This window comes from Corylus avellana, chromosome ca8 (assembly GCF_901000735.1).
Source record: "Corylus avellana chromosome ca8, CavTom2PMs-1.0".
Lineage (NCBI taxonomy): Eukaryota > Viridiplantae > Streptophyta > Magnoliopsida > Fagales > Betulaceae > Corylus > Corylus avellana.
The window spans coordinates 19,986,110-20,012,824 of NC_081548.1; the positions used below are offsets into that span (position 1 = coordinate 19,986,110).

General features: G+C 35.5%; 3 protein-coding genes and 1 non-coding gene across 4 annotated transcripts; 3 read left to right on the forward strand and 1 right to left on the reverse strand.

Annotated features, from left to right (window-relative positions):
- Positions 1-118: 118 nt before the first annotated feature.
- LOC132190275 (AP2-like ethylene-responsive transcription factor PLT1) lies at positions 119-1,839 on the forward strand. Its single transcript, XM_059605214.1, has one exon. The coding sequence runs from the start codon at positions 479-481 to the stop codon at positions 1,634-1,636; it is 1,158 nt and encodes a 385-aa protein (XP_059461197.1). The 5' UTR covers positions 119-478; the 3' UTR covers positions 1,637-1,839.
- A 13,077-nt stretch (positions 1,840-14,916) lies between these two features.
- Positions 14,917-19,553, forward strand: LOC132189170 (uncharacterized). Its single transcript, XM_059603755.1, has 3 exons — positions 14,917-15,251; positions 17,655-18,406; positions 18,859-19,553. The coding sequence occupies exons 1-3, from the start codon at positions 14,943-14,945 to the stop codon at positions 19,295-19,297; spliced, it is 1,500 nt and encodes a 499-aa protein (XP_059459738.1). The 5' UTR covers positions 14,917-14,942; the 3' UTR covers positions 19,298-19,553.
- A 169-nt stretch (positions 19,554-19,722) lies between these two features.
- Positions 19,723-25,365, reverse strand: LOC132189171 (uncharacterized methyltransferase At1g78140, chloroplastic). The gene is made up of 8 exons (XM_059603756.1): positions 25,113-25,365; positions 24,115-24,218; positions 23,831-23,971; positions 23,337-23,421; positions 22,571-22,764; positions 22,325-22,436; positions 20,441-20,548; positions 19,723-20,065 (listed from the first exon to the last, which is right to left on the reverse strand). Exons 1-8 carry the CDS (start codon positions 25,293-25,295, stop codon positions 19,925-19,927), a joined length of 1,068 nt encoding a protein of 355 aa, XP_059459739.1. The 5' UTR covers positions 25,296-25,365; the 3' UTR covers positions 19,723-19,924.
- A 1,227-nt stretch (positions 25,366-26,592) lies between these two features.
- On the forward strand, positions 26,593-26,665 carry TRNAK-CUU (transfer RNA lysine (anticodon CUU)). The gene has a single exon. It is a non-coding gene; the product is annotated as a tRNA-Lys (tRNA).
- Positions 26,666-26,715: the final 50 nt, after the last annotated feature.

Genomic DNA, 26,715 nt, shown 5'->3' on the forward strand with positions numbered 1-26,715 from the left:
CTCTCTCTCTCTCTTTCATTCACTTTGAGTTTGACCCGTTGCCAGCCACCGGCAGCTATTTTCTCTCTACTCGAATGGCTACCCCACCCTGCACTCTCTCTATGAGGATCCTCTAAATGTTGAGCCCTCTTTTTCTGAGCAGAAAGGTTAAATAACCTTTCATAATTTTTCTCTCTCTTTCTCCTTTCCTACTCTGAAACCCTAGTTCACAACATATAGGAAAAGAAAGCTACAAAAAAGAAAAAGAAAAGCAACAGATCTCTCCAAACCCTTCTCCCCTTCATCTCCAAATGATCATCACTAAGATCTCCATGCATATTCTCTCTTCTTTTTATACCAACTGAAAGACAAGTAAAGGATTTGCTTCCATTTCAGATCCACCCTTGAAAGATATCGTAAAGCTGCTAGCTCTACATTAATTTCCAGGTTCCTTTTTTCTTTTCCCTTTTCTTTCAGTCGTTTATTTAATTTTCAAGCTATGGATTCTGGTGGTAGTGGAAGTATGCAATCTTCTAGCGGTGGTGAAGAAGAATATGACTCATCTGCCCCGCCCTTCTTCAATAATCCTCCTCCTACCCACTTCGGCTCCATCTCATCAAATCCACGCCCTTCATTTTTCTATCAACACCAGCCCAATTTGTTTGATCTTTCACCTAATTATCTCCACGTTCTCTCTCAAACCCAACCAAATCATTCAAGTCCCAATTCCGCCGACCTTGCCTCGTTGAACAAATTATCTACCTCCAGCTCGGCGGCTCCTCCGGAGCCTAACCACGGCTCGATGCTGCACAATGGTGCACGAGCCGCAACGCAACGCAACTCCAAGAAGCGGACTAGAGCTACAAGGCGAGCACCCACCACCGTTCTCACCACCGACACCACGAATTTCAGGGCAATGGTGCAAGAATTCACTGGGATTCCCTCGCCGCCTTTCTCCGGCGGCTCGCCCTACTCCCGCCGGCTCGATCTATTCGGCAGCGGCTCGAGCTTCCGGTCCTCCGGTCATTTGGAAGCGTTGGGGGGAGGATCATCATCAGCTCTTTACCCTTTACGTCCTTCACCTCAAAAGGTACTCCAGCCGCCATCGCCGTTTCTCATGTCTTCCTCTTCTTCTTCTTCTTCCTCATTGTTGAACAACGCCATGGTTGATGCTACAAATGTTGGTAATTCGACAACCTTAAATAACTACCACCAACTGCCGTCTAATCTTGGCCTTCCCCGGCAGCCTCAAAACATGCTAAACATGCAAAACCAAATTCTCACATTCCAGTCGTCGTCGTCGTCGTCTCTTCCGCAGCCGAGTATTCCCGGCGGATTTGGTGCGCCGTCGCCTGGAAGTTTAGCCTTGCCATCCCTTGAGGAATTAGGTATGAGCCACGGACATGCCAATCTGAACCTCGGTGGAGGAGGGCTACCAATTAATCACGGAGCTGGATCCAATGGTGGAAGATCGAGCCAAGAGCATTTGAGGCCGTTGGATGGGAATTACGGCAATTCGCCGCGGGTCGGTGGCTGTAAGTTGAATTATTCGGCATCTTCATCAACGGATTTTAACGTCCACGACAAGTCTTTGGAGAATGTGTCTGGTAGTAGGGGTGACGGTACCGTTGATTCATGGCTTTGTCATTCAGGTTAAATTGATCAAATGATCGAAACTATAACACGTGTACGTACCACACGAATCGCCGTGTTTAAGTACATTATGATGAAGAGGGTTTTGCCGCAGCCATACAACACAGCGGCGGCCGGCAGCGCCGGTGGTGGTGGTGGTGAAGATGATGAATATCTTAGCTTCTTATATTAATTAATTAGTGATCACCACGCCTTAGCCACTTTTCGGCATCAATGTTAATCTGTTTTTATATATATATATGTTTCTTTTCATCTTTTTTCATATTAAACAACTATGAACAAGTAATTAGTCAAAAATGTGAGGCGTCATGCATATTATTTTAATTATATCGTGATATATTATGCTCTTTTATTGATCCGTAATTGAGATTAGACATATCCCATAGGGAGATTAATCAGAAAACTCTTTAGTTTTTCCTTAATTTTCAATCGATTTTCTTTACCTTTTGAATGGATTTACATGTTGTAGCAGCTGTAAGATTTCTGAATTAGCAAAGTTTCTTCCTCGTACTTTTATGTATGAAAAAGAGAAATGGGCGGGTGATCAGGCCGTGCATTAAAAAGAGTTGATATTTGCAAATCTACGTATCATTATCACACGTACATGTATGTACACTCGAGCTAGCTCCAAGGTCTCTATCCTTTGGGAAAAGAGTTGTGCTAATCAAGATTCAAGCGTGGTCCATGCTCCATATATAATCCATATGCTTTTCTTTCTTCCTCAGCTGCTATAGCTGTTAGTACGGCCCTTGGCTTTCTTTTTAATGGCAAAATCCTAATTAATACTGTTGTGCCACTCCCTTTTCTTTTTTTTTTTGTTTTTTTGGTGCTAGAACAGAAATCACTAGCCATAGGGTTTGTAAAATTTTTGTTTACAATACAAATGTCCTTAATTATTTATAAATAGGCTTTTTTTTGGGGAGGTATATAATTATAGTTAGAGAAAACTTTACTAAGGACCTCCAAACTTTCACCCGTTTTGAAATATTCCTCCTGAACTTCAAAATCTCTCAATTTAGTCCGTTGAACTTTCAATTGCTTTCAATTTAGACCCCTTTATCAGATTTTAAACGTCACATGACGTTTATACCTCTGACTTTTGTATAAAATTTCAACCTCTAACATTTTTTTTTATTTAAAAAAAAAAAACAAAAATCAGGGATATTTTGATCTTTTTTTTAATTTTTAACGGCTAAAATTAACGGAATGATCTAAATTGAGAACAATTGAAAGTTCATGGGACTAAATTGAAAATTTTTGAAGTTCAGAAAGAGTATTTCAAAACGAGTAAAAGTTTTAGAATCCTTAGTGAAGTTTTCCTTATAGTTATTATCTTATATCGTTTTTAACTGCTAAGTTGGACAGAATTAATTATTTGGCGTCTATTTTCTATTTCCATGGTATATAACTAAAAGCCCTAGCTAGGAGATCTTGTGTGCTACAAGCCTACACGTACGATATCTTCCATAATACATATCGTTTATTTTGATTTACAAGTACTATGGAAGATAAGTGGAGCGATTTGTGGCCACAATAGGAGAATCCCTACCTGCCGCAATCATAACATACAAGTTGATTGATTTCTAGTACAACAACATTATTACAAAATGACGCGATAATTAATCAAAATTTAATTTAATTATTTAGTAATTAATAAAGTAAATATCACTTAACCGTATGTATTAGTTTGAAAAGAACTTGTAGTTTTAGCAACCATTTTAATTCTGTACTTTCTTTGTTATTACCTTTCATGATTTTCCTCTCTCTATATTTGTTTTATTTATTTATTTTAGGGATGCCCATATTCAATTAATACTGAACAGATTAATTGAACTCTTAATTATTTTCTGTTTTTTATATTTTCCATTTGAGATTTTAAAATATTTAACCACCCCACTATAGACCTGCCCACGCGAGACTCTCTCTCTCTCTATATATATATATATATATATTCAGCTTGAGACAAGAATATCATTTTCCTTCAAAGATTAAAAAAAAAAAAACCTGCAATATTGTATAGAGACTAAAAGACAATACAAAGATTCAATCCGCACAAGATCATTGAATACCATTAGCGGTAAGATTGTGATCCACACATGCAAATTATTCACTTTCTAGATAAAGAATATAATTCCTTCCTTGAAAGTTATATATATATATATATATATATACAGTTTATTCGGTGCTAGGCATTGGTTGATCAACAGAGGCTTTCCAAAATAAGTGTACGGATTAATCATACAATTAATAATTAATAAAATAGCAGGCTGGACTAACTAAAAGTCGATGGAAATTGTTTTTATTTTTATAAATAAATATTGAATGGGGAGAGAGGTCACTTTGTGTTACTAATTGTTACAATTAAATTAATAATTTCATTAAGCATGAGAATTAATTAGGTAAATGATATTAAAAGGAAAGGAAAGAAATATTAATTAATTAATTATATAAATAATATATCCAAGAAGAAACATGATGATGAGGAGGAGGACATATTATTATCCATCGGATTTTGAGGGATGATGACACATTGAGAGGATGTGGTGACATGTGAATACCCTCTTTCTCCTTCGGAATATCGTGGTGGCCCCATGCCAGAGAATAATCTGGTTTTTTGCAATGATGAATCCTTTCTATCTCTATCTTCTTCCCTCATTCGCTTGTCCTCGACCTCATGTGCGGACATCAAAAACACTGGTCTCAAAAAGGGAATGATCTGAGGCTAAAACTGGCAACTTCATATGCCAGTTCTAACTAGCATCGGCATCGGCATCGGCATCCAGGGCATGCATGTATGCGAATGCCTGAGCAAATTATATTATAATATTATACATACATCCATTCATATATATTTTTCGGCCATCGGTACTCTAATAATAATTATTACTCTCTATTTTTTTAATTCTACTTATTCGATTACTGTTGAGTTGATTGCCTTTTTTTCTTCCCACTTTTACTATTTCTTTATTTTCGTCGTTTTAAATGATTTAGTTTACGTAAGCGATGATGAAAGTATATGGCATGCTGACGCAACTGGGTCTTCCAAGACTCGAACCAGATCCCCCGTGAATCGGCTTTCTTTTCATTTTTTCTAAAATTTATCAAATCAGAATTATTTTTTTTCTTCTTTATTTAATTACACTTTACAATGTAAGTTCTTAACGTACTCTCACCTTTTTTACAAAATATTTTGCTTTAAAATAATAAATATAGAAGATAAAGTGATACTTAATACAGTGAATAACATTGTGACTTGCCTAAATGCTTGGTTTACATTTACACCTTTTTTTCTTCCATTGATTTTGTATCTTTTTTCGTTTTTTATAGAAAAAGCAATTCGTGTTCACGTGTCAGGTTCAGATCATGTCAAGACATGAATATAAGATATAATAAATCAATCATAACTCAACCCATTTAATTAAAACATGTTTAACTATTCAACTCTAACCTTCTAATTCTGTATTAGATTCAAGTCGGGTTCAGATTTTGTCAAGGCATAAGTATAAGATTATATAGGTTAACCCTAACCCTACCCATTTAATTAAGCAAGTTAAATTCCTCAACCCTAATCATTTAATTTTGTATTGGGTTCATCTCGAGTTCCAAGATCGTGTGAAAAATTGTCTGTCATAATTTTTCATATCCTATTTTAGACTTTATTTCATTTTTCTACTTTCGTAATTAATTTTTTTTTTTTTCATTTCATTAGAATTCAATTACACTTAACCGCATTTTATTCTAAGGAATCAATCGGCATAATCAATATAAAAAAAATTAGTTACGAAATTAAATCATTTCATATTAATAGCCTGTGTACTTGCTCGTGTGAGAGCTAGATTTGCCTCAGTTCAAGGGAATAAGCAAAAAGTGATTCATAGCAACTTATTACAGCCGTGTGTACAGAGTTTGGACCTTAAGCAATTAATTAAGAGGCCATGCCTAATAAATGGGTTGCTTTATTTAAAGTCTCTATCCTATTGATGAAGTTAGGCAATTCCATTGGAGAAGCTATTACCTTGGGGAGATCCCCCAAAGCCACAAGTGGAAAATTTTATTAATAAAAAAATGTTAGGTATATCAAATTTTTTTATTAAGATATGGGTATCAAAATAATGTGAAGTTTATTTAATATTCATCTCTTAATATAAATTTGATACCACTAGCATTTATATTTATTCATTAGGATAAGCTTTAAGTTAGGTTCTTAAGATATGCTTATAAATTATGATCTTAATGAGAAACCCTAAGCCTTGTGAAACCCTAAGCCCCCTCCAGAGCGCCGCCGCCTCAGGGGAGGAGGGATGCCCATTGCCTGCATCCCTCCTCCCTTCCTTGCTTCCCGATTTTTGTTTTAGGTTTGTTTTTGTCTTTGGTGTTTTCTGTTCTGTTGTGCTTGTGTTATCTCTCAGTGGGTACTGCTTTTGAGGGTTTTCACTCAAACTCTCCCACTCCCTGTTTGTTTGTGTGTGCCGTTAATCTCCTCCGCACTTGCTTCGCTGCTCACCGCTCACTGTCGGGTCTTTTCACCCGCCCCTCCCACAACAAGCTTTTTGTGCCACCTTCCGCGGCGGTTTTCGGCCAGCTTGCGATCGGCTTCCTCCGGCTGCCGTCACCCGCTTTGAGTGTTTTTCGCATTTATTTTCCTGTTTTTTTGTTTTTTATTTCCTTTGAGTTCCCCTGTATTTGGTTTTATTTGCTGTAATTTCTTTTCCTGCATTAGTTTTATTGTTTCCTTTATTTCCCTGTATGGTTTTATTTATACTTGTAATAAGGCTTTCTCCTCCTGCTTTGTTGCGCTCGGTTGCTACCCGATATTACTGGTGCAAACCTTTGGGTTGTGGATGTGAAATTTATCCTGGCTATCGAGTCGAGGAGGATGAGTATTGGCTTGTGGGTTTTGCTCTCAAGGCCGAGGAATAAGTATCGGCTTGGGGGTTTTGCTCTCAAGGCTGAGGAATAAGCGCTACCTATGCATTAAATGGTATCTGTTTGATGCAGATCTGAGTTTTCAACCTGATATTTAGTCATAGGTTAGCGGATGCTGTGTTTTGGTTGATTTGATCTGTTGTTGATGACTGTATCTTTAGCTTCGACTATGATTTACTTCAAAACTTTTTGCTCTGTTTGTAAGAGCTTTAGGCTCGCAACTTTTATCAATGAATGAGTATGATATGTTTAAAAAAAAAAAAAAATTATGATCTTAATTACTTGTGGTCATGTGAAAATAGACTTAGCAACATTCACGTATATCATTAAAAGCAAAAACTTAGCAACGTTCAGCATTACAATATCAGTGACACATCTTCTATATGAATCACTTCATCTCCTACATAAAGTGCTAGCTTTGGGAGCATGTGAGCGACTCAATTGGCCTCCTGTCGTACATGGACCCCATTGTTGGAAAGAGTTCAGCAAAATTCCAGTTTCCAACTACTGGGGAAATCGTTTTTGCTTTGATTACTCATTGATCAGTGAGATGATCATGATCGATCCCATGCTGGTTTATTTCAGTATAATTTATTGATCGAGTACCAATTGTTGGCTAAGATCATGAGGACTTTTCACAAATTCGATATCAATGCACCTTTTAATATTATGGTCAATATCTCTCTCCCAATCTCTTTTCTATCTTCTCTCTCCTTCTTTGGTGGGTACAAAAATCTCTCCCGAGGCTTTAAAATTCAGAAAGATTTCGTTTCTTAGAGACATGGAGACATTATCTTTGTCTACCTCAGTGGGTGTTGTGTGATTTTCAGGAACCCCACATGTCCCCCACTTCAATTTCCTTTTTGATGAATGAGCTACAAGATAAAATATGTTCATTATCAGCAGCCATTGAGAATGAGATGCCATATATATATGTTTCCTCGTCCAAGGGTTACCCTTATATCTGGAAATTTTTGTACAAGTATACACAGGCTGAGGCTACAGCATGATGACTGATAGATGGTCTTTTCTCCCCTTTGTTTACAAAGTTGTGGGGTTAAATTCCTCCAAAAAAAAAAACACAGAAAACAAGCTTGCATGGATGGCCTACATTTAAATTATTAGAATATATATATTTGCCAACATTATTCATTCAAGCTTACACCAAAACAAATTACAAAAGTGAATTCTCGACATAATTAGGTCTAAATCTATAGACATAATGGATCATACAGTCATACAGATTCAATGACTAAATTTTTAAAAAAGTTTTACGAGAGAAGAATAAGAGACTCTCACTCACTTGATTTGACAGCATTAACTATTTGGAGCGCCCCACCCTCCAAAACAATGTGTCCAAAACACACGTCGGCGTAGAAAACACCCAAAGCTTAAGCTACAACTCGTTCTAGAGTCCCCTCCATAGCCATATATACTTTTAAAAAAGTTTGTTGCTACTTGCCATGGACTTGATTCGACTGAGATAGATTTTACCATTTGTAAAGTTTGAAAAAATAAATAAATAAAAGGGTCAATAAACGATGAGTAAAATGACCAAAAAACCAATAAAAGGTTAGATTTTTTAACAAAAATTTTCGGAGTCAGGGCCCCCGCAGCCCTCGCGGATGTTTCCGTGCTTTTTTTTGTTTTGTGAATGCATGCATATACTTTATCATCATATTATGTTTACTTTTTGGTCCGCAAGGAAAGATTACGAGGATTTTTCTGCTCCGACAATTTAGGCGCAAGAATTTGCGAAAACTAATTCTGATTGTGTGTAGGGATTGAAGGAGAGAGATGGTAATTATTAGAGTTTAAAGGGGAGACAAAATTACCAACACTTTTGGTAGAAGGGGGGGATCATAGAGAGAGAGAGAGAGAGAGAAGTGCTGAAATCCCTCGATCAAAGCTTCACATGCAGAAGTTTGTGAAATTTATTTATCAGTACTCTCACTTTACACAATTTATACATGCAGGAATGTAATAATGATCAAACAATGTTACGAATTCTATGAATGTGTGGCCAAGAAAAGAAAAGAAAAGAAAAAACTTGGCCCCGTATTTAGGGTTTTTGAAAATTGTAAAAGATTATTTCGTTTGGTTGCATTTAAGTAAAGGGAATTCAGATACCTAAGAGAACGTAGATTCCCTCCAAACCCCATTTTGCTGAGAATATGGATTCTCTCTTCTATAGACGTGAAAATCCATATTTTCTTGCCCTTGAAAATATTTTCTTTCTTTTAAATAACTAGAATGCACACATCTCATACGTTTTTATTAATACCGCGCTAAAACTTTCTCATTTGTGCGTTAAACCGCAAAAAAATTGTAATACAAAAGTTAGAGTAAGTAATAATTTTGTTATAATTATTCTTTTTAATGCCATTTTTTGGATTTGATCGATTGTGACTATTTGTAAAATTTGAGAATATAAAGTGTCATTATTTATTCCACCAAAGTTGGAAATAAATGTAAAATCTGTATTTAAGAATGGGTCACCGGCCATTTTATTCCACAACAAATAGACATGAACATAATATTGTATTTGGTTATAATGAAAAATAAAGAAAATAAGTCTAATAGTATAACTATTTATATACTGGGAAATGAAAGAAAAACCATTAATTTTTCTATCATTTTTGTTTAATTTTTAAATAATTATGTATCAAACTGCCACTTTTTTTTTTCTTCTTTTTTTTAATTGAAATAGGGAAAATGACTACAAGGAAGGATCTTTCTCATTTCTGATCTGAATGAAAGAGAGAATAGGTGATCTTGTGAGAATGCTTTCAAAAACAAGATGGGAAGCGGCCCATTTAGCTTGAGCATGCATGTGCCCGAAAGTTGGCATTATGAGATACCTTCAAAGCATTCCAGCTTTGAAAGAGAGCTAAAACTACACTAATATTAGAAATACAGTTAGCAAAATTCCAAGAAGAGCAGAGAGAAGGGTTGTTAATAGTTAACACCACTAGGAGAGCGTCTCCTTCCAAAAAAAGAAAATTACAACCAAAAGAAGCTGCCACTTGAAGATAGAAACATAGAGATAGTTTAGAAAAAACAAATAATTCCTATAGGATTAAGCCAAATATGAGAATCTAATATTTTCAAAAACCCTACTAGGTTTTTAATCATTCCCAATTGTGAAAATACTAACCCCTCAAATTTTAGATTCTCAAGCATCACATTCTTAAGAATGTGAATGCTATTGGAAATGTTAATTTCCACAAACCTAACACCATGCATGCCAGGGTCTCTCTCTTTTTTGGGCTTGATAAACAATTAAAAACACTAATTAATATAAAAATTTAAGAGTATAAATTAATTTGGACTTATCAATATGATATTATTATTAGTAACATAATTTTTTCACTAGTCTTAAGCCGCTTAATTGCTTAGTCACACCTACCAGTCCACGTAAATTATTCCATCACCCCTACATCATTCTAGCTAGCTCTTTTTTTCTCCTTTTTTTTCTTATCTCATTTCCATATCTTCCACCAACATAGGATATTAATTTTGAGAAATGTTAACATGACAATGTTTCTCAACTTTTATTTTTCTTTTTTAACGATAGTTAATCTAAAGACCAATAAAGCTTATACATCAGCCTAATAAAATAAAAGTGAGACGTAGTATGATTTTCTTAGCATTTTTCTAATCTTAATGTGAAATAGATAATTTATAACTTTTTCTTCTATGGAGGAAATATCAGAGATTAAAAAAATCCTTATTATTATTATTATTATTATTTTAATAAATAAATAAATTCAAACTTCTCAAGTGAAAAGAAAATTGCACGAGGGTGCAATTAATTGAGCGACAGGGAATTACTTACAGTGATATGACGCACAAAGCGACGTCAGAAGCACTTCACGCCTTGAATTCTGCAGATGAACGGGGGCTCTTAACCTGGAAAGGGGCGGGAAAGACGGAGGGGGGATGAAACACGTGTACGGCGGGAAGGGTATCCCACGTGGGAAGAGTGGCATTGATTGCTAGCTGTCTAATGATGGTTGGCTGGCTCCACCTCAAGTCCATGGCGGTGATTCTCTCTGAAATCTGCGTACGTTGTACGAATGCAATTATATGCGCCCTCACTTGTCCCCAAAGAGATTATGTATTGCATATGATGACCACCCACCACCCTGCACCCCCCCGGTGGTCGCTTTCTCTATTATTCACCCCCACCCACTCTTTTTACTTTTAAGGGAAATTTAAGAAAGTCTCCCTCAACTTTCAGTCAATTTTAAAAACTTCTTTTAAATTTTTAAAACTCTCATTTAGGCCCTCTGAACTTTGGTTTTCTTTCACTTTGGACCCTTTTAACATTAAACTACGTCGTTTTTGGGCTGGGTAAGTGTTTAATTTTAGGATACAAAACGACGTAGTTTAATGTTAAAAGCGTCCAAAGTGAGAGAAAACCAAAGTTCAGGGGGCCTAAATGAGAGTTTTGAAAATTCAGGAGAATTTTTTCAAATTGGTTAGAAGTTCAGGGGAGCTTTTTGAAATTTTCCCTTACTTTTATCAAACCAACACCTTTGTTTTTTCCCTCCTCGAATTTAGGCGTAAACTAAATTCTAAATTTAATCTTTTATATGCCAACCAAAAAAAAAAAAAAGGTTTTTGAAAGGACCGTCTATATTAGATGAAACAAGACATCTTGTTGTCGGAATAATGAATAACTATTAGGTCTCGAGACAGCTAGCACAAGAGAAAAAAAAAAAAAAAAAAAAAAAAACTAAAGTAACTCAGTGGTGACAATAGTTTGGCATTGAGTATGAAGAAAAATGGTGATTAGCATAATAATGATGTGGCTTTTCAATAGCAAAAGGTGAAAATCGCATCCGCATTTGATTGCATTTATAAAGCATTTGATTGCATTTACTTTATAACGTTTGATGCGGCAAAATTGAATGATTCAATTGATGTGAAAAGTAAATTTATTCTTCATAATCTGTGCCCTTTCAAGAAGAAAATGAGAGAGATTTGAAACCTCACGACTGGGTATGTCACTGTTTGATGGACCAAACCAGTCAAGACGATTGTGCCGATCGACTTTTGACGGATTGGTGCGAGGCAAAGGGACGACAACTGGCTCCTAAGACTCTGAATTCCTAAATCTATTTTTCAATCTGCATACGTAATAGTCAATCAAATTAGTTCTCTCCCATTTTTAATTATGTAGTAAATATAGATTGAATTATTGTTATATGTGTGTGTACGCAAGTAAATGTGTGTTTGTATAGTAAATTTCTATGCATATTATAAAACATATATATAAACCCGAGATTTAATGATTTAAGATTCAAATTATTGTATTTAATTAAATCAATTGGCATGAATTTATGAAAAATTAATGGTTCAGGATATTAACTTTATCTTTGAATTAAATGAGCAACTCGTAAACAAGCTCATAAACAAGCCCATATCATGATGTTCATATATATGTTCATACTTGAACAAATTATTTGACTCAATAAGCTCAAGGTCAAGGTCAGCTCATATTCAAAATTATTAAATTAGCATGATATGAACATTCAATACTTAATTCGACTACAACCCTATTTAGGTCTACTCTCAAATTATCTAGGGAAGACTTTTAAGTGATTAACAAAAATTTCTCAAAATTATATGAGTGCAGAGCGAAATCTTAACATGCTTTTTTTTCATGAATGAAAAATAAATTAAGAAAGAAAACAAAACAAAAGATACAAGAAAAAGAAGGTGGTTCTTGTTTTTTTTTTTTTGAACAAAGAGAAGGTGGTTCTTATAATAATTAAATAGAATAGTCAGGAGATAGCAACAAACAAAGGTGACAAATTAATAGTCTTCGTAAAAGTACAAAACAATAACCCAAACCAAGGAGCCAAACAGAACACAAGAAGAAGCCAATAATAAATAGGAAAAGTGCTGCAAAAGAGAGAGCAACAGAGTTTCAGAAAAAAAATTCCCACACGAAACAACAGTACTTGTCCTTCCAACAGTAGACTCTCTGTCTGACATCCACTACGATAACCTCAACTACTCTCAACAAGTCCCTCTTCTTCTTCTTAAATAATCATCTCAAATTCCTTTATTTCCAAGCCAATCCATTTCTTTTCTTTCTTTTTTTTTTTAGTCCGGATATTCGGGCTCGTTTCGAATAGATCTCTAAAACAGTGCTTTAAATTTTTGCATTTACAGTAAAAGGGTTGAACTTTAGACATAATGCCCCTACCCCAGCCAATCTATTGGAATTTCTAAGCAATTTTCAATTCAAGCAATTAGCTATATTATTTTATTTTTTGTTGGTTTTTGCAATTATGGATCAGACATGTAATTGTCCAAACGACAATGACAGAGTATGTTGTACCTGAGATGGTGGCTCTCTTTAGTCTTTATCCAAGTAATGGGAAAGAGGACCGAAATTGTGAAGTAGGGTTTCTTTGGTTCAATTAGGAGCATAGGGACTGGAACTGTAGTAGATTTGATTGATTTGGAACTGTAGTAGATTTGACTGATGTGAAAAAAAAATGTACGAATATTTTGTATGAAAAGTGAAAAAAAAAAAATGTAGTGATTCTTTTATTTAAATAGTAATAAAAAGTTATTGAAGTAATGTAAAAAATAAGAATATTAAAGTTAATTTTAAAATAAATTTTTTTAGGTCTTTGGGTTTAGAATTTTCAACGTAAATCAAGGAAAAGATGACCGGAATAGGGGAGGTTGCAATGCCAAATAAAAGAATGTCAGATCTTAAAATGCTATTTAAGGAAATCTTTACTTTAGTGTTTTTTTCTTTTCTTTTTTACATGTCCGCACAAGAGGGAGAAAAATGATTCGAACTAGTGATCTCCGCTTCATTAGGCGTGATCCCAACCGATTGAGCTACCTCTTGTTGACACTTTAATGTTACTGTACTGTATAAACCGCAAGTAAAAAAGGATTGCTCGATATTTCCAGTTTCCAGGATTGCTGGAAAGCCCCATCAACTCGTTTAAATTTAACAAGATAATCCTTAATCAATTTCAACAGAACCTGCAAGATAATCCTTGGCAAAGAGCTATATTAAAATCATCCATACCTTAGCTTTGTGATTTTGATAAACCGTTGTTCCTTTGATCAAACCTTTTTTTTTTTTTTTTTTTTTAATGATGTAAAGTAGAAGTAAATATAATTTATTGAGTATTTTGTGTTTTGAGTTATTTGTTCATGTTTTTGTTTTTTTAGGCATGGTCTAACAAATCAGGATTTTTTATTTTTATTTTTGGTAAATTACTCTATTGTAATTGAATTCCTAACGGCATTCAGATTGGTTTATGCATATTTTTATGTAAAATGGTTAATCAAAACCTACTTTTTCTAATTTGTCTAAAAAGTTTTAAAAGACATCATATATCTCATTATCTATTTTTTATTTATTTATATGATTTAAATATTATTTATCTATTTTTTTATAAGAATTATATTTTTCCTAAAAATCATATTTTTCAACTTCTGGAAAAAGAGAGATGTGGAGAGAGAGAGAGAGAAATAGTATATTAATGAAATTGATGTGTAAACAGTGTCTGCTAGCATATAGCGGTGCACTATTTACAAATACAATAAGAATGTAGTTTACATTTAAGATGTATAATCTAATACAAAATGATTAAGCGAATGTGAACGCTCTAATCGGATTGGTGCCGTTAGAATGGACTGAGCAAGCTGTAATTTTTTCAGTTTTTCCTTTTTTTAAAAAAAATAATAATAATAATTTTGGGTCTTCGTTAAAATGCTCTTTTGCTTACCCTTTTCAGTCCTCGTTTAGACTTCCACCTAACTTCACCTAATCAAGCTGTGAAACCTTCACAAATGTTCCCTCTGAAGCCATCTAATTTGACTTGTGAGATAAACAAATTAATTCAAATTCTACAGCATTCTTTTTTTCTTCTACTCATAAACAGTCAACCTACGCAGGCTCGCCTTTATAAGCGGCGGCCTTTTTGATAAGTTTTCCAGTCCAGCCCATCAATGGTTGAGCCTGGCCCATGGATTCTGGGCATCCAAAGCACAAAGCCCTATAAACTCTTACGCAGGCCCCATTTCACAAAGTCAAATCGCTGACCCCTTGACTGAGCAAACAAATATGGAAGGACATCAATTTTAATATAAAATTAACAAGTTAAACCAAAAATTAAATTAAGGGAAGAGTCAAGCCCACCACATAATACAGCGTTACATCACTCCACCCATGACAGTCTTACACGTAGCACACGCGGCCTTCCCCTAAGACTCACCCACTTGTCATTTTTACTCTTCCATCTTTTTCCCTTCACAAGACATTAAAAAAAAAAAAAAAAACCACCAAAAACCGTGTAGTTAATAGAAAAAAGGAAAGAGAAGTCAGAAACAGTGGAGACATGATGTTGGGAAAAGGAAAGATGAAGGCGGAGACGGTGACTCTGATTCTGGTGAATCTTGCCGGGATTATGGAGAGGGCAGACGAGTCTTTGCTGCCGGGTGTGTACAAAGAGGTCGGTGCGGCGCTTCACGCCGGCCCAACGGGCCTGGGCTCTCTCACTCTCTTCAGGTCCATAGTACAGTCAGCGTGCTACCCTGTCGCCGCCTACCTGGCCATGCGCCACAACCGCGCCCACGTCATCGCCCTCGGTGCCTTCCTCTGGGCCGCCGCCACTTTCCTCGTTGCCTTCTCCTCCACTTTCTTTCAGGTTAGGAATTAAAAAAGCACACCCAATTGCCCATTTTTTATTGGGTTTTTTTTTTTTTTTTTGGGAAATCCTTGTTTGGTTGCTGAGAATTCCCTGATCAAAAAGCTGTTTCCTTTTTCTTGCCATTAAAATAGATAGCTAAATATGAATATGGTAGTGATTTGATTGGTTTCTCATTTCTGGGGGTCAGTTTTGAGAAGGTCTTTTGGATATGGTAATTGGGATCAATTAGGTAGCTGGAACATTGAATTCCAAATATTTCGGAGGTCTAAATGTTTACAGTTTTGGTATGTTTAAAATATTAACATTGATTAAACTTAAAGGAAAGAATTTGAGTATATTCGTTTCCCATAGAGTATATGCTTCAGAAAATTAGGTAGCTTCATTGAAGGAGGAAGAGGTTGGCGATGAAAAAGTGAGGTCAGTTGGAGTTTGAACTTTGAAAAATAGGCAAAAATTGAAATGAATTCTTCCTAGAATTTTGTAACACTAGCTTGACATAGTCAGAAGTTCTGCACAAAATTCATTAAATATGAAAATTATTTACAAAAAAAAAATTTATTTAAGAGTCATTCTTTTTCCTTTTTGAGATGCACAAGATTAGAAAAACACTTGCAAGCAGAATACATACTATTTGTACTAAAATCAAAATGAACTAAAATTAGAGCAATAGGACTTAGCACTTGATGATAAGTGATCACAACTCTGAACAACGGTGTCTACAGAATGATAAAAAAAATATTAATATTTAACCAACTAGTTAACAAAAGAGAAAGAGTAAAAATTACAGTAGATATGTCCAAAGAATGTATGAGAGAATATATTGCTTTTGTAAATAGAGATAAGGTGGCAGAGAAACATAGAGTGAAATGAGAGTTTGTTAGAGTAAAATCAAAATAGAAAAGAAGAGGAAAGAATTAAAAAATGAATCAAGATAGAGGTTAATACATTTGATGTTTCAGCTCTCATAGAAAGAGAGGTAAACTTTTTGAAAATTGCTTTCTATCATCATATGACAATTAGGTAGGTGAAATGATCCTTATTTTTTTATTATTTTTTTTGATAACATAGGAGAACTTTACTCAGATTAATTGCACATCGCAAATGTATACTGTACAACAATCCTCACCGTTAATCAAACTCCTACGGGTAACTGACCCCACCCGCCAGAACCAGTTACCAGGTAATCCAGGAGCTTTTACCCCTGACGGGCTAAGCAGTTTATCCTCATGCCCAGGAGGCAAAATTCCTATGGTCCTTATAAAGAAAGAAAATTCCTATGGTCAAAAAGGGTTCTCATTCCTCTCTCTTCTTTGCAAACTAATTATTTTTTTAGCCAAGTAGTTTTTTTTTTTAATAAGTAATTGAGATATCATCATTAAAAGTGTAAGGCACCCCAAGTACATAGGACGTATACATGAGAAAACACCTAACTAGAAAGAGAAAAAAGAACAAGAAAATTATGATAACTAATCACCAAAGGAGAAACAAAAACTGTTGTCCAAAAATATAGAGTACAAAAAAAATAACAACTTAATTTTCTCCTATGTCCTCTCACAGGCCCCTCTAAAAGAGGCTGTTCATTATTAGATTCTTCTGCAGTGTCTTGGTTCGCAATGATGGCTTTCATTTGCATTGGAAGTGTTTGGTAGAATAAGGTTCCTTTGAGGGCGGTCTTTTTGCTTGGTTGGCAGCTCTAAAAAAGATCCTTACCATGGACAAAAGTTGTTGTATGTGTAGATGGAGAGCCCGTGAACCATCTTCTTCTTTATTGCAAGGTTGCCGGTGCCTAATGGGATGTTTTTTTCAGTTGATTTGGGCTGTCTTGGGTTATGCCTGGACAAGTAGTCAACTTCTATGCTTGTTGGTGGACTATCGGTAGCACTCAAAGTACTGTTATGTGAAAGATGGTGCCTTTGTGTCTTTTGTGGTGTCTATGGTTCTTAAAAGGCATTTATTTCTTAGGGGGCCTTAGGCATACAATTTAATTGCTTAGCCATATAGCTGGCCCTACATGCATAACAGTCTTAACAGACTAGAAGAAGTTTTCACTTCATCGAGCCTCTGATGGCTACCTTGTCAATTCAAACAAGAACAATACTAGTGACGAAACCATGAATAGTCATAAGATTCACAACATTTTATAGCCGTTGAGGGTTATGCGATGGTATATAGATTCTGTTGTGAAATGGGGTTTCAACCAGTTCCAGACACCCAAATTCAAAGTTTAAGCATATTCTATCCTTACCTTCCAAACTGTCATAGAAGGTATATTTTAATGTGATCTATAAATGTGTTATACTTGGCAAATATATGAAGTTTTGGAGCTATACAAGTGAGTGCTATCCTTGGCATGCCAGCTGATTGTATCCGCTTTAAAGTCATCCATCTTCTGTCAAACAGGTGGCCATATCTAGAGGTTTAAATGGGATTGGCCTTGCACTAGTTGCACCTGCAATCCAGTCACTTGTAGCCGACTCAACTCATGACAGCAACCGTGGTATGGCTTTTGGATGGCTTCAACTAACAGGCAACCTTGGTTCAATTATTGGTGGACTTTGTTCGGTATTGATAGCTCCAATAACATTCATGGGAATCGCTGGTTGGAGATTGTCCTTTCATATTGTTGGAGTAATCAGCGTTATAGTAGGGATTTTGGTCCGTCTTTATGCCCATGATCCACACTTTTCAGATAGTGGTACAGTAGCTAGAGATCCAGTTCCAAGCAAATCTTTCAGGTCAGAAGTGAAGGACCTGATTCAAGAAGCAAAATCAGTTATTAAGATTCCATCTTTCCAGATTATTGTGGCACAGGGGGTCACCGGTTCATTCCCCTGGTCAGCTCTGTCATTTTCAGCCATGTGGTTAGAGCTCACCGGCTTCTCCCATGAGAAAACTGCGTTCCTCATTGCACTGTTTGTGATTGCTAGTTCCCTTGGGGGCCTATTTGGTGGCACAATGGGAGATATCCTTTCCACTCGCCTCCCAAATTCTGGAAGGATAATTCTAGCACAGATAAGCTCAGCATCGGCTATCCCTCTAGCAGCAATACTTCTCCTGGCTTTACCCAATGATCCATCTACAGCAGTGGTCCATGGTTTGCTCATGTTCATCGTTGGCTTCTTCATATCCTGGAATGCTCCTGCTGCAAACAAGTAAAGTCTTACAAACTCACATCCTTTCTCCTTCCATCTACTAAAATAAATTCACATATTTCAGAATTTACGCCCAAATAATCCAATAATGTCATAAGGCATTTGGGTTTTTTGTAAGTAAATATATTCACATTGATAACAGGAGCATTTGCACACTAGTTGATAATGTAAAAAATGGATTCTATCATCAAAGTAACCAGAATAATCATAGAGGTGGCAACTATGTCATTATGAAGAAAGAAAAACATCATAGACTTGTTAAAATGGAATTGTTGCACTTCTTGTGATCAGGTATTTTCATGTAATGCAAAAGCTCAAAGAAAAAATTATTAGCTTTTCATGAAGGGATGATACTTAAAAGGATGTTATCATAACTAATAAGTGATGATTTTAATTATAAAGATGTTTTCATTACTCATAAGTTGCTGATTTTGATTAGATGGTGTATGCAGTCCAATTTTTGCAGAGATAGTTCCTGAGAAATCCCGAACAAGTGTCTATGCTTTGGATCGTTCTTTCGAGTCGATACTATCATCATTTGCTCCCCCTATAGTTGGGATATTGGCTCAACATGTTTATGGTTATAAGCCAGTCTCCAGAGGATCCAGTGAATCCGAAGAGATTGCGACAGATAGAGGGAATGCTGCATCGTTGTCCAAGGCACTCTACACAGCAATAGGAATTCCAATGGCTCTGTGTTGTCTCTTCTATTCGTTTCTCTATCGCACCTACCCGAGAGACCGGGAACGTGCCAAGATGGAATTTCTGATAGAATCAGAGATGCAACAAATGGAGCTGGATGATTCACCCAGAGGCGGAGAGTTTGATCTTGATGACGAAGAGAATATATTGCTTTACCGCCAGTTGACATTCTCCAATTTAGGGGAATAGTAATCCCAAAAGCCAGAAGCTGACCTAACCAAAGGCAGCATTCCATTGAAGAAGCTCACCTCATGGGAAATTTCAAAGCGTTTGGTAGGTATTAATCAGAGGAGAACTTTTCAGCATTGTTTATGAGTGTACCATATTATACGGAAGCCACATACACATCATCTTCTGATATTCTTCAGCCTGAAAGAAATGTAGTCGACAAGAACTCATTGAAAGGTTTAAGACTATTGAATGGGGCCTTCGGTTTTGTTTGCCAGATTTCGCGGCATATTGAGTTCCCAATTTTGTCCATTTTTTAGCAACAGAGTTTAGTTGTGTAGCAGAAAATGTCAGCAGTGTATAGCCCTTTTTTAGTTTTGTTTTTGCCTCGATTGTCTATAAAGCCTTTGATCTGATATCTTATAGACAAACTTATTGTAATAAAATGATTGCAACAGGCTCATGTATATAGAATGGAGTACATAACGATCTACCATATAAACATATTTATTATTATTATTTTTATACAAAACACATGATTTTGATAGACTTAATGGTATCTGGTAGATATGAAATTTGGCACGTCTTTAACTTGTAAGCCAAAATAATTTGAGGGCACATGATGGAGAGGAGCAGCGTGCCAAATACTTAGATGGGTTTCGAAGCAGAGATCATCACGAAACGCCTATTTCTTATGCATGTAAAACCAACTAGCCCACAGGCTCTGCACAGTTCTTCTAGTTCCCGTTCAGATAAGAAGATGTGGCTGCCTGATATTTGTGCTGTATTCTACAGTAAGAAATAAATAACCCACCATCAGCAACAGATCAATCACAACAACTATAATGATGATTGCAAGTTAAGTCCCTTCTCATAAAACTCTTCACACCAGCTTTCGCAGCCTTTTTAAAACAATAATATTCTTGCTCAAAGTTGGGAAAATCTTTCTTGTTTAGAAACATCTTTGACAGCAAAATAAAAGAAGCCATGATAGATCTCATATCCAGCAACAACACCAGAAACCATGATGATAGAAGATAAACAGAAATCAAGTCCCTTTTATCTAAACTACAATTATGATCGCAAACTATCCATTACAAAGAAGCATTTTGAATCAAATTGCCGATCAACCGCCATGCCCGATTCAAAGTTGAGAACGCGTACCTGTCGTACAGTCTTCAAAAATGGAAGGAAAGAATAAGGCCCATCGAGTATGTAGGTGGTAGCAACAAACACTCCTCCAGGTCGCAGAACTCGACTTATCTCAGCTACCTAAAAAACCACACTACCAAATTTATGTGGAAATAAAGAACATTGGGACCTGAGGCATTATAGTAATATTAGAAGAAGCAAAGGAGCTACAGCACCAGAAGGTGCTTATAGAAATTATATAGGATTCCTTAAGTTAAGAGATCCACCAGTAGATAAGTCTTCACATAAAGACTAGACAAAAATCTGACACAATAGTTTTTTACCCTTCACACAATAGACTTGCACAATGCACTTGGCACTAACTAAAGGTTGGCCTATGAAACAAGTTAATAAGTTCAACTGCTCTCATGTTTCTGTCGATATTTTTTATACAGTAAAGCACAAGAAAGATGTGTGAGGAAATGTAGTCAAGGTAATTGCAGAGAAATATTCCATACAAAATAAATAAGAAATATAAAAATAGAAGTGAGTTTCTTTCTTTTGGTCCATTTGATTTAAGGGAGTTATTTCCCAGCAAAGAACATTGTTGTGAAAAAGTATTTAATCAGAAATCTTTTCTAGCTGTCATGTTATCAATCTGTGCAGAATGAAGTTCGTCCAGAGAGATTCAAATGCATAAATGTAAAACTTTTAGGAAGTCAGCAGATTTTAAGAAGGTAAAAAAAAAGGCTTTCTGTGACATTCAAAGTCTACTACACCCTCTTCCCTATAACTAATCTAAATCTTTTAGTAAACCAAAAAATATACAGGTACTTCAGTGATCTCAAGGTAATCCTAATTTCTTTGGGACTCTCACAGCAAAAAAGAGATTGAAACATCCAGCAATGAAAAAGGAAATATAGAATTTGAATTTCAACAATATATTTTGGTAAGCAAATTTCAAGATTTTGTCCATCATGGTTTTTGAAGGTACAAAGCAGGTTAGAAGTTGTTTGTCATCCTTTGAGGAAACATTAAGGCACTAGAAGTTTTTGCTGGCACTCGAGTTTTCTGTCATCTTGGAATTTTCCTTTTAAAAACTCACCTTGATATGTGAACTCACATACCTTTAAATCAATAAATGGCCGTGATAGGCTACAAATTATGTCAATAGCAAAGCCAGAAATTTATCTTTGACGGAGCCCAACAAATATGTAATAATTAAATATCTTTTTGTTCTTTTTACTACTGTATATTTTTCTCTATATAGTAACACAAAGAAGACATTATAAATATAATTCAAGATGCAAAAAATATATCAACCTATTTGTTGACCTAGGGATGCAAGTCCATGACAGTGAAAGATGACGAATTGTAGATGATGGTTTTCTCTCCTTTACCAAGAACTTGGCATACCCCTGAAGTCATGGTCATGGAGGAGAGAGAAAGCATAAGATTAAAATGAGGGTTAAAGGGACTTGAGAGAGGATGGAGGAAAGCAGCATGTTCTAGATTTTAGAAGAAGACATCCCATGGCTTTTAGAAACTTTGGAGATCAAACTTTTTGGGTTTTGAAAGAAGCATTTTTTTTAGAGTTTTTGTGCCTAAATTTTTGGATTTTAAAAAGTCTAGATTTTTTTTTTTTTGGTGTGTGTGTGGGAAGCGGGCTAGCTGGTTTTTTTCAGATTTTTGGGAGGTCCAAAGGAAGTCTTTCAAACTTATATGGGGGCCATGAGCCTCCCTCTGTCCGCCATTGCATTGCAAGTTATACCTCAGATTACAGATTCATAAAGGGAGGAGGTACTTCTTGGCTAAAAAGGCCAGTGGTCCTCTATGAGTTGTTTCTGTGCCAATATATAGGAACCCTATGCAAGAGGAACAATTAGCTTGAAAACCAATATATAGAAGAATACTCACAGCTGCTGATGGTGACGGCCAACAGTGTAGAGCAGCACCAGCATGCACAGCATCAACAGAACTTGAAACGAAAGGAAGCCTAGAGATATCAGCTCTGACCAAGATTAAATTCCTAACAGAAAACCAACTCAATCAGATTGAAAACTCGTATTATACTCATGAAAGATCACTTGTCTTATGAAATGAATTTAAATTTATAAGTATTCATAAACAATGAATATTAATTTATAAGTTAAAACTTTATACTCTTTGGGAAAGTTCCCCTCCTGCTTAATGAATTCATAGCATTGCTGCAACATGTTCTCTGAGTAGTCCAAAGCAACAACAAGGGAAAACAGTCCACTCTTGGCAAATAGTCTAGAAAATAACCCACTTCCACAACTAGCATCAACAATGTTTCCTCCTAAAACCGGCTTTAAGAAATCCCTCATCAATTCAAACTGCAGTCAGATCAGCACCTGGTTAGTAACTCATCAATCTTAAGTGGATGCATTAGCCACAAAAATCCACTACTGTCTGTGTCTATTTTATGCCACCTCAATATTGTTTGACAAATATGATGAAACAGATTCAATTTATGATTACTAACATTTCAAATGGGTCCTTGTGTATTTGGAAGCACTAAATTCAATATTTTTTTTCACACATCAGATATCTTAAAATCACTCGCTTTCATTTAATAAAAGCTACTATCATTGACAGCAGGGCTTCCACTTTCTTTGATGATGCTATTCTAGAATCAAGGATTTTCACTTCACTTATAAAAAAAAAAAAAAAAGAACAGGATGGGTTGATTTAAACTTCCACAGAATGTCCAAGAACACCTTCATATACTAAGTATCTGTTGGACATGCTTTCAACTGCATTGCTCAAAGCTGCAACTTCTTTTTATGATTGCATAAGCTCTACAGGCTATATCCATAAAATAACAGTAATTGAAATGTAGTAAGAAGCATTTAGTAAATCTTTATGCAACAGAGTAAACAAAGAAATAGATAAACTTGTAAATCACCTCTTTTTCTGGTCCTGGAAAACCACCCCAGACAGAAAAACTTTGACGCCAGCCCCTCTCATATAGAAACGATATCAATGGAAGCCTGATCCAGTAAACGATACCACAGTATGATTCATATTAGACAATCGGACTGATGTGACATTATGGATTATGCAGGAAAGCACCTAAAGTGGCAGCAGCAACAATATTCGATCTATGTTCATGCACTATCCATGCCATAAAAGCGAAAAATACCAAGGTTGACAATGAAGGGCCTATATATGCAGTGAAGTTCTTAACCAGAAACTGAAATGAGACAATATTACTGGAATAAACCCAAAAATGAGCCTAATATCCTCATATTCAATTCACAAATGCTTGCTAATATGGAGAAACTGAGTGAATTTGCATCTGAATATTCTACTCTAATCCATCCCCAAAATACATGCACTCTAAAATTGAAGAATGCTACTGAAGGTCATATAATCTCGATTAATAAACAACGTGCCCACCTGAAAAGCTCCGTGGAAAGTGGCATTGGCTCACTATAGTTCTTGGCCCCGCTAGATGCCGTCAGGTCTAGATGTGTTTCGCTGCCAATATAAGATTTCTTACAAGTGCTACATTGTAAAGTAGACCCGGCTGCAGACTCTCTGCGAAAAATTCATTCCAATGCAAACGAATAAAAAATTGAGTGCATTGCAAACTAGTGAAGCAAAACAAATCAAAGATCGAGTACACTGCAGAAATTCCCAAACAAGTAATCCAGAACCATTCCATTAATGAAATTACTTACACAGATAAGCCTGGATTGCCAACCCACGTTAAGGAGTCATAGCATATGGGACAAGCTAAAATGTTCTTGTTGGTGCTTACCTCCTTTTCAACAACAACAGGATCCTAAACATAAAGAAAATTATATGAAATAATAGAGAGCCAGATAATTGTTCAGATATTAACGATCATATTCATACATAAATAATTACCATTTCTGATTTGTAATTGGATTGATTGTGTAGCACACAAATGTAAACTTGAATAAATCAAACTTTAGAGCACCCAACTATACAACCACCAAACCAGACATTCAAAATTTTCATCCCCCCTCTATTTCTTCCATTTTCTCACCAATTGTGGACTCAACTCAAATATGGATCCTAAATTTCAGAAACCCATGCAGCTATGGATGTTTTGGGCGTTTGGAGTTTGTAACGAGTGTCAATTTCATTGAACAAAACAAGGTAAAACTTTAAGTTTCTTCACAACCAAATCGTGAATTTGCATATGAATTTGTACTGAAATAAAAAACAAGAATAAATTTGCTTCCAAACAAGGAAATCCTCTCCATTTCAAATGAGTTTGGTGGTATCATGTCTAAGGTATCATGTCTAAAAGTATATTTTTTAGAATATTAATTAAATGATTAAATATTACATTTATTATTTTTATTAGTTTAAACTTTTAAGATAAATATTGATTTAATAACAAATGTCATGGAACCATGTCTTCGTTATCAGCTTCTTATTTCAGTTAAATATTACGGTCTTACCATTTAATGGACAAATTTTCCTTTAACCCGGTCACTAAAAGTAAAATGTATTAATACATATTTTTCTACTAATCCTATCGAAAAAAGCAGAAATATATGCAGCTTCTCCTTAGCATATGCTAAGGAACACAAGTAACTTTTAGGGAGGGGTAGGAGGAATTTCCTGTTTCTAGGAAATCTCTGAGGCATTCAATTTCAAGAATATGACAACAACGGGAAAAGGAAAATCAAAAAGCATTAGTTACCGCTGGCGACTTGGTTTCCACAATGACAGTTGAAGAAGAAGAAGAAGAAGAAGCTCGAACTTGTGCTGCGAAAATGCGTTTTTCCAAGACTCGTGAGGCAAAGGATTTGAAGAAATAACGCCTCGAGTTACCGAGTTGTCTCGGAAGGAAAACCGATGAGAGGTTGCTCATAGCTCCCGCCATGGCTGCGCGTGTTTGCTAGTTTTCTGACAAATTTTGTTTCGAAGAGAGGAACATGTTCTACCATTTGGCCGAATTTGTCCTTCCTTTTTGGACGTTCACCAGATTTTTTTTTATTTTTTATTTAAAAGGGCCTTTCCGAATGGCGCCTGGCGGCCCAGTGCCGCTGTGGACGTATTGGGCGTTGGCAATATGCTAGACACTAGATACCCCATTTATTTTTAAATTGCCATAGAATATAGATTATCTAATCCTATCTATTTAATTTTGTGTAGATTCAGATTTTTTTAAAAAAAATATTTGATATTGATGATAATATTAATATAATTTTTTGTACATATTGTTATACAAAATAACAAATATCATCCTTTCACTTTCACATGGCCACATGAGTATTAATTTAATGAGAGCCCCTATTATCATGTTCATCCTGATAACACTTCTTTTGCAGCCTCTAATTATTATGCGACACATCATTAATTTAAGAAAGATGCAAAAAATAAAAGTGAAAATAATTACACTAAATCAAAGGAAAAAAAAAAAAACCGTAGCCGCCGTGGGTCTCGCGGATGGCTGGCGGTGAATGCCTGCCGTGACCTGCCTCAAAACTCATTTCTAATGCCTCAAAACTCATTTTTTTGATTTAAAACTAAAACCTAGATGTGGAAGGCTAATCATTTAGGGATTTTAACCCTAAAATCTAGTGTATTTTGGTCCAACTTATTTTTATGCACTTTTTATGTTTTTGCTTATGTGTTAGTTATTGATTAGAGGCTGTAAAAGTGGTGTTATCATGATGATCCTGATAAAAGGTTTTCTCTAATTTAATTCTTACACTTTACATATGTGACAAATCAAACCCTTGGTTAAAAATTATTAGTTAAATCTATTGCAATTAAATATTAAATAATATTTAATTGTCTACATTAGCTAAATTTAGCTAAATTGTCTACATTGTCTACATCTTCAGTAAATTAGATAAATTGTCTACATTAGCTAAATTTAGCTAATACTGTCCAATTTTTTACCTCCAATAAATTAGTTAGAGGATAGTTAAAATACAGTTGATACTACCGTAAGTCTGTAAAAAGAATAAGTAAAATAAAGGAGAGTACTTTTTGATTATTGCTGGGAGTGATCCACGCCACATGGAATTGGGGGATGGGAGGGTGACAATAGTATAATTAGTATTACTCTATTGCTGAAAATGCTCTAATATTCGTATTTCAATATGTTAAATACAATTGAAATTATTATTAAATTTAGTATTCAATAACAATTTCGGCCTACTAAGTCAACAGCCCGTCTAGCTCAGTTGGTAGAGCGCAAGGCTCTTAACCTTGTGGTCGTGGGTTCGAGCCCCACGGTGGGCGTTTGTGGCCTTTTTGTAATCTCGCTCATTTTTACCACGTCCACTTCTTAA

Excerpts from the sequence above, each read along its gene's own strand:
- LOC132190275 (XM_059605214.1), top strand. The coding sequence starts at position 479 with ATGGATTCTGGTGGTAGTGGAAGTATGCAATCTTCTAGCGGTGGTGAA.
- LOC132189170 (XM_059603755.1), top strand. The coding sequence starts at position 14,943 with ATGATGTTGGGAAAAGGAAAGATGAAGGCGGAGACGGTGACTCTGATT. Across the intron at positions 15,252-17,654 it reads TCTCCTCCACTTTCTTTCAG|GTGGCCATATCTAGAGGTTT; the intron begins GTTAGGAATTAA and ends TCTGTCAAACAG. Across the intron at positions 18,407-18,858 it reads AATGCTCCTGCTGCAAACAA|TCCAATTTTTGCAGAGATAG; the intron begins GTAAAGTCTTAC and ends TGGTGTATGCAG.
- LOC132189171 (XM_059603756.1), bottom strand. The coding sequence starts at position 25,295 with ATGGCGGGAGCTATGAGCAACCTCTCATCGGTTTTCCTTCCGAGACAA. Across the intron at positions 23,422-23,830 it reads CTTTCCACGGAGCTTTTCAG|GCTTCCATTGATATCGTTTC; the intron begins GTGGGCACGTTG and ends TTACTGGATCAG. Across the intron at positions 22,765-23,336 it reads TTCCAGGACCAGAAAAAGAG|TTTGAATTGATGAGGGATTT; the intron begins GTGATTTACAAG and ends ATCTGACTGCAG.